At 35.3% G+C, this 8,598-nt stretch overlaps 1 protein-coding gene across 1 annotated transcript in view; it reads left to right on the forward strand.

Annotated features, from left to right (window-relative positions):
• The window catches only part of LOC117114171, a 13,683-nt gene extending 5,587 nt beyond the window's left edge, over positions 1-8,096 (forward strand). Inside the window, exon 3 of the mRNA XM_033257742.1 lies at positions 843-8,096. Within this exon, the coding sequence (XP_033113633.1) occupies positions 843-5,518 (4,676 nt within the window). The 3' untranslated portion in view covers positions 5,519-8,096. The remainder of the gene's footprint in view (positions 1-842) is intronic.
• The last annotated feature ends 502 nt before the right edge of the window (positions 8,097-8,598 follow it).

Raw genomic sequence — 8,598 nt, forward strand, 5'->3', positions numbered from 1 at the left:
TATGAATAGAATCACCCATTTTAGGTAAAGGTCATAACAAATTTTCCCACAGTCGAAATCCATCCAACTTTTTTTGGTGATATTCCAGGTCGATGTCAACAGTTTCCAATAAAAATCGCTTTGTAAATAAGTTTTTGCCACTTTGGTACGCCATCTGCCTAACTACCTGTAGAAACTTGCTTTGAGTTCCGTCTTCTTTTCAGGTTGATTACAATCAATTTTTTTTAGGAATTAAAGTCGTAGAAACTATGAATAATTGATACAAGCGAGAATACACTTTATTAAAATGATGGAAGATGTAACTTTTACTTTATTATCTAACATTAACATGGGTAATACTGGTGTGTCACTTTAATCATAGAGAAAATAGAAATGTTCTATTTTCTCTATGCTTTAATAAATAGAAAAGCTACATGGCAAACTGTTTTACTGTTACCAGTCGTTTTCACATTATACTGTTTGTCTTTCTTCGTTTACTTGGTATGATTTTTGTAACTGATCATTCGGTTTTTTGAAGTGAATTTTATATTCCTGAATTGGAAAAATCATCGGAAATCTGGAATTGGGAGAGATTTGGTTTTCAGAATTCCTTTAATTAAAGAAAGAATGGGGTATTTCAAAAAAAGTTTGGTTTAGCATGAGATTCGGTTTTCTGGACGGTTGGTATTTGGATATTCTTCCACTCTATCATTTTGTAAAGTTATCATTAGAACCTGTTACCAGATCCTGAGGTTTATTATGTCACTTTTATGTTTATTTTCTGTAAATTCAGTTTTAATTACAGGTTGTATTTTTTTACTTAACAAACATTGTTTACATAGATACATTTCTCATTCTTTCAGGTACTACAAGCAAGTTTGCAGTTTTTGACAAGAAAGGTATAGAATGTTTGATCTGTAAGCATTACTTCAGGAATTGCTTTGAATTTGGTGTGCACACAACAAGAGTGCAACATCGAATTCCATGTCAAATTTGCTTCCAGTATTTTGATAACCAGTGCCATTTAAAACGACATGAAAGAATTGCACATCCACATATCTGTAACATGTGTGACAAATTATTTTCTACTGAACAGCACTTAGAAATTCATCGGCGAGTGTCGCATCGCTTGATTTTCCACACCATGACAGTCGACAATCCAAAACAAAACCAAATTAAGTTTTCTTCAACAACTGCTGGTAGCAAAGCTATATCAGCGTCTGGTGTGTCAAGAGGTGCCAATACATCTTTTGTGTCAGGAAAAGGAGGACCTTCTAAGAGCCACCAATTAACAACAATTGTCATTTCAGACTCTGATTCAGATGAATTAACAAAGACAACAAATCAAAACACTTCACAAAAGCTTACAGCAGCATCTGTTTCAGACTTAGGCCCAGAATCTTTAACAAATAAACATAAACTCAGTGCAAAAGACATGATGCAAAATTTGGCAACTATAGCAAAATCAAAGGATAATAAAGATCCATTTTCTAGTATGTTGTCAGTGATGTTAGAAAAGCCACCAGTGAAAAAAGGACCATCAGTAATTTACACAACTGCCAGACCAGTTGTGAACATGCAAGTAAGTCTTAAGCCAGGTAAATCAATTTTAGGTACAACAGTGCCCTCATCATCAGTTAACAAACCTGTGCAGTCAGCTCAGAATAAGGTTGTCAATCTAAAATCTCAAGTAGCCACAACCACAGGGCTTTCATCATTCCTTGGACAGCATGTTACATCAACCGTCTACAGCAACCTTAGACCTAAGGGATCATTTAATCTGGGTAAACAAGTTGAAAGAGTGAACCTAGCATGTAGACTTGCACAACACAAGCAATCACTTGAACTTAAACGACTTCTTAAGAGACATCCACAGTATAATATCAGTGATAAGGACCTTAAATTTAAAATTCCACTTGGCAACCTGAATGAGGAATTTGATGATTGCCCTCTATTTCCAAGAGAAGAAGATGTCAAAATACGAACCTCTGACTACACACTGTCACCACTGTCAGTAATTGATGACAAAAATTACTTGGAGAATTTTGGCCTGAACACCAATGTCATGCAGCGTATGTTTAGTGAAGCAGTTGACTCCTGCCTTCTTCAAGAAGCTTGGAAATTAACTCACTCCACAAACTTGCGCAAGAGATGCAGAGAAGTCACTAGTTATTCATTGAAACAAAAGCAAGAATGTATCCTAGACTTGCATGTTCAGTTGCTTGCTATTCGTAATGCTGCACAAACAATTGTTAACAATGCTCTAGTGAAACATATAACAGAATTGAAGCAAGCTGGTAAGCAATCAACCCACATGACTCAAGTTCAAATCAATCAACAAGGCAATATTCAGCTTGTAGGTCAAGTTCTCCAAAATGAAATCTCAACCCAAAAACATGCAACACAATCTGATAATGGAAATGCAATGGATCAAAATAGTAAAGACCTGTATTTAAAGGGAAATGAAGTCAATGGCATGAATGAAACTAAACAAACTGTAACTTGCCAAGCAAACACTCAAGGTCAGTCATCAGGTAAAGAGTGTGAAGCTGCTGCTAAATGTGAAGATAAACAATCCAAAGTAGATACAGCAAAAGAGGAAGAGAAAATAAATCCTAACCTTAATGTGTGTAATGAGATTCATGGACCAAATCCAGTCACAGACCAACCTAATACTCAACAACATAAAGAATCTGCACAAATTACCCATCAAATTAGCAGGGATGATAAACATGCATTAACTAATCCAAAGGAAGATCTTTATGACCCACATAAAAGTAAAACTGTAAAAGACATGGAAAGTAGCACATGCACTAATGGAATTGATAATAAGGTCGAAGATTTAAAAGAAGTAAATGTCAATAAGTACTCTGGTGATGAAGTTGTGGATAAGAGTGATATCTTCAAACATTTGTGTAACAAACATACTGATACTGATCAAGTTTTGAGTGATGGGGAATCAAAGCCAAATAAGAATTTGGAAGTGCAGGCTGTCAATGAAGTTGATGTCAACAAAACATCAGAAAATCAGATGCCAATAAATCCTTCCAAAAATATAGACAATCCCATAGATACTGAAATTCTGATTGACAACAAGCCAGGTTTAGTTCACATAGCAACTGGTGACAAAACTGATACCAAAGGTGAACAAAAGAATGAAATGGAGAAAATTGATAGACTTCAAGCCTTGACAATAGAATTGGTAAAAGCCATTCCTGCCTCAAAATCTGGAGAAAATATATACATCAGTGAAGTTCAGATTAGTTCCGAGTATTGTGGTCTCATTGGTAAAGGCCATTATAATGGAATGGACTTCAGGTGGATAGTTCAGTTTGCAAGACCTTATGTGAACACTTTACTAACATATAGAAACCCAGAATGGAGAGAAGGATTTGAGGGAGAAACTCAGAATGATAATGTAATTGAAAGTACTTCAAATGAAACGCATCCAGCAGTATCTTCTAAATCAATTATAACAAATCCAAGCATTGTGACATCAGTTAGTTCATCAGAGAGTCAGTCAAACATACCATCAGTATCACAAGCATCAACATTTGCTGGTCAAAATATTACATCTGTTTTTAATTCTGAAGCTACAACTCTCATATCACAACATAAAGAGGTAGTAGCAACAACTGTTACTACACATGTGTCAGCCTTACCTTCTTTGAAAGCATTTCCTTTAAATATTGTCCAACAACATTTAGCCACAGCACCTGTTGGTCTATCCCAGCCATCAGTAGCTATACCTTCATCGTCTCCAGTGTCACCAGTCGCTGTACCAATACATTCACCTAAATCTGCAAATGCTACTCCAGTAATATTTGGTAAATCTTCAATGGGCACAGCTCTTGTTCAGGTTCTTCCAGTCCAAAGATCTGCTCAACCAGCATTGGTAACTTTCAGTTCAATGGTACCTGCAGCACAACCTATATCTACAAATATTTTCTTAAGTCCAGGCGCACATCAACTACAGAATTCAGTCATCAATGAATTCCCAACAAAGGTGAACCTAATAAGTAGTTCTCAAACCCAAAATGAAATTAACCTCAGCAGTCGGTCAACCCTTTCTCAGAATTCTAATGTATGTGTGCAAACTATGGTTGGCCAAACAGCAACAGCTGAGGCACCTCCAATAACTAATATTGCTTTTAAAACTGTAGGACAGATTGATCGTAGACCACTTTTGCCAAAGGTCTGTCAGCCTAATTCTGGATTGCTAGCATTGCCAAATAACAATGTAGCTGTTTTGCATCAGGATGTTTTGCTTAAATCAGCTGGTTTTAATCAACAGCAGATATATACATTCAGAGCTACCAACCCTGTGGCGAGTAACTTCAACTCTGTTCCTACCACTCAGGATTCAAATCAGTTGCCATCTGAAGGAAAGGCATGTATGGTGCCTATGTACATTGATGCAAATATTGTTGTAGAAGAACCTACAAAAAAGTTTTTCTATAGATTTAACGATTGCCTTGAATTTGAAGCTGGTGAACTTACTTTGTTCAACAACGATATACAAAATTGCAAAGTTCCGAGACTTCAGAACAAGAAACTATTCAGATGTGAAGTGGGTGGAGGTCAAGGGGGCGTGCAGCAGATGGTTGATAACCGTACTTTTCTAAATTCCTTGTATAGCATTAAAAAAATGTATATAACTGGACATCTATCTAAAACTGTTTACCAAAAGCTTATTCCTATAGCTCGAATTCTCATCTGTCCTAGGATCACTTTATGTGAAAAACGTAAACTTACCTTTCTTGTTGAATCATCACTTAAACAGTCGCATCGTAAATCCGAAGAAGATTTAGACAAAGTAAGTGATATGTTGTTGGACGTTTTAAAGAAGTATTCTAAAAAACCGAAAGACGTGACTGGTCAGGATAAGAAGACAAGCAATGAAAGCAAATCTGAACGGCCTTCTGACACAGAATTGTCAGAATTTAAGAGGAAAGTATCTAGTGAAAGGAATACAGCCACAAAGGTTAACATAGCAGAAGAAATCAAAGGGTGTGGCCTCCGTGTCTGCTTGACAGACTTAAAACTTCCCACGAACCAGTCCACTTTTTTGCTGACTGAAGATAAAAATGTGAAGAATGAGCATGTTGGTTTTATGATTAAAAGTAAAACAGGTAAAGTGTTGAAGAGAAATGTTGGATTTCTCACCCAGCAGCATTCCACTAATATGGGATCACATGCTGGCAGTAAAAAAGAATTAACAAAGAAAATTAAATATGATGATTCAATTAAATATGTAGTTGTAGATGAAATTGAGAAAGGTAAAGGATTCAAGGAGGAGCCAGAGATGAGCATAATCAAGAAGAAAAGACAGATGCATAATAAGAGCAATGACGCCAAACAGCTTAGAGGAAGAAAACATTCAATAAAAAGGGAGACAAGGCAAAGAAGCAAACTGAATGTGTGCAGAAACAATAAAGAGAAAGTAACTGATTTATTTGTGATACCAGATGAAACAGACCCAGAAATAGAATTTGCATCTCCATCTCCAAAAAGAAAAAAGATAAATAAACGGAAATAGTAAACCAAGGAAATGCACATTGATACGCCATACTTTGTTCATCAAAGAGGAAATGAAATGAGTTAAAAATTAGATTTGCTTTGCAAAAATTTTACATACTATTTTTTTAAATAAACAAACCATCATGATATAAAGTGTTTTATTTCTGAAAGTTACCTTTCTGTTAAAATTAATCTACTGTTTTATTTGTATAAAAGTTGTAACTGAAGTACTCTATTGATAGGTTTATTTATTTATATATTCACCTTACTATTTATTTGTCTGTCTATATGTATAAACTTAAATGAAATAATAATTTATGGATATAAAGTTCTTGAAAATCTCATGTACAGTATGCAACCAGTATTGTAGCATTGTAAAATGGCCATCCATTTCTGGTATTACAGATTCGCCCAAACTAGGCTGGAAGCCACTCAATGTTGTCTATATGAAAGGCAATAAAAGAAAATAGATACAGTACAGTACAAGGACATAGAAAAACATTCTTCTCAGGACATCTCCATAGGTGGCTTTTGGTGCAACTTTGAGAGATCTATTTCCTTTACCCATGAGTTGTTAATACTGTATTATTTTATTACAGTAGGTGATAGAGAAAAATAATGTAAAGATACTGTTAGTTGCATGCCAGATAAACTTGCCTGGGTGGAAGGAGCTACTTACTTAGTGTCACTTTTAATAGTCTGAATTCCTTATTGACAATATATACTGTATTCAGATTTTAAGTTGTTGGAACTGTAAACATCATGTGCTCTATTCCTGTGATTGTTCAGCCTTGCCGATGAGCCCCACACTTGGTGGTAAGGTCCCACAAAAATATAGCATAAACCTACGTACGTAAACATATGCATTGTTTGACACACATGCATTGTTGTTAAATTTTATTGACACACCAGAAAGAATGAGTGATGTTTTTCATATTTTCATGTTGAATTCCTGTATGTATTTATTCCCAAGTTGTGTTACACCACTGTTAAATAATACAGTTTATGGGCATTTCCCTTTTTTCTGCTGGTTATTGTTAAAACTTTGTTGGAGCACATAAAAAGTTTTAATTTGACTGGTGCATGATAGTTGAATGGCATTGTACAGTAGCATTATTAGCTGATTAACATCTATTCCATAATCACTACCTCAACTATTCAAGTGAGAACATCTTTAGTAACACAGGAATTGACTTTCAGCAATGTAGATGGTTTAACATATCCATATACTGCATCAAGTGACTTTTTTAAAATGTGTTGCAGAAATAACGCTTTGCGGCATCCACTTGTTTGTGTATTTGGGACTGCGCTTTACATAATTGCTAGCTGCAGCAATATGGAACACTCATGTGTCGCTTATATATTTTATTCATTGACCAGGGATATACTGTACAGTAGATGAATTGCATATAAACATTGGCATTATGCTGTATTTATACTACAGCATTGTAAATACGTACTTTAAATGTATTGTTAACACATTGTTAAATTATTCAAGTGAAAGCCAACAGAAAAATACAATGGGAAGTGTATTCAGAATCAGTTTAATACCTGACCCTCATGAGATAAAATTTTACATGAGGTGAGTGAAATGTTACACCATGGAGGAAGAAAATTTCCTCCATGGTTACACAGACTTGCTAAGATTTTCCTAGCAAATCACAGTCTTCACACAGGAACATTCAAATCTTGTTAAAAGTAGGTCAGTTTGATATTGTCAAGATTTTTTTTTTAGGTAGGACAGTATTATTTTGTTCTAACTAGGTCAGGGCCTAGGACTGTACGTACACATTATTTATCCAAAAGAAGAATAGATTTGAAATTTCAATTCAGCACTATTATTATACCAATTCGAATTTGTGCAAAATTGAATATTTAGCAAACTAGGCCAACAGTGATGAGATACAAAGCTTCACCTCTGTGAGAGGCTGAGCTTAGGTCTTTGATAAATACAGTACTGTATCTTGAAAGTGTTGCAGACCTTTGCTATGTCTGTGTTTTACAGCAAACACATTCTAATCGTACACTGATACATTTACACTGTAATGTAATGTTACAGGAGATGTGCACTAAATTGTTCTTAGCACGTTTCACATGGAACATATTGTCTTTTGTAATGAATGTATGGGAACACTTGAAAGTCACATGGTATAAAAGTTACTATAATTGTTAGGATTGCTATGTTTTTGTAGTTTTGTGCATTCTATTTTATATTTCAAGCCTTTTGGAGGTGCAGGTTAACACCACTATCCACAAATACCATGGAAATGTTTCTAGTAGCTTAACACTGTAAAATCGCTGTTTTATAGTTTTAGATGCAATGTCTAACAAAAATAAAATGTAGTTTTCACATTTCATTACTCCAGTAATTGACAACCAAGCTTTTATTTACATGCATTAAGAAAAAACACCTACACTAGTACAGTATGTATACCAGTTTACTTCTAAACTTTTGTTGATTTTTTTTACATGCATGGTTGTTACTGTTGTATTGAACAATGATGATAATTTTAATAAAGATGCATTGAATTAATAACTGTTCAGTTTAAACTTGTACAATATCGATGTAAATAAAATACACAGTACAACTTAAGTAACATGTGATTGTGATTGGTTTTATGTATGTACCAACAATTTAACAATAACTTTGCAGTTATGTGCTTAGAACATTGTTTTCCCCCACGTAACAACGTTGTGCTAACATTACTTTCTGACATTTTTTACATAACCTATTCTAGAAAACAACGAAAAAATTTCATGGGGAATTCCCCCAGGCCCCTTAGGGTAGTGTTGTGGATCGGCCCTACCTTCGTCACCCACCTTCTGGGGGGGACCCCCTTTCGGACATCTCTGGATCCACCCTTGAATAGGGTGTGTGCACAGGAGTGAACACACTACCCATACCAGGTTTCCCGACCCCATTTCCCCATACCATCTGCCCACCACATCATCCCATTCCATTGTCCCACCACATCGACAGTGGCGTATATAGAAGTCTTGAAATGGGGGGTGCTGATGGGGTGAACAAAGGTGAAGTGGGGGCCTTGATGATCAGTTTAGGGTCGCTATTTTTTTATTTGATTTTATTTATTTAGTATC

The sequence above is a fragment of the Anneissia japonica genome, unplaced genomic scaffold (genome assembly GCF_011630105.1).
Source record: "Anneissia japonica isolate Jap-2015-1 unplaced genomic scaffold, ASM1163010v1 scaffold287840_len1291095_cov163, whole genome shotgun sequence".
Taxonomy (NCBI): domain Eukaryota; kingdom Metazoa; phylum Echinodermata; class Crinoidea; order Comatulida; family Comatulidae; genus Anneissia; species Anneissia japonica.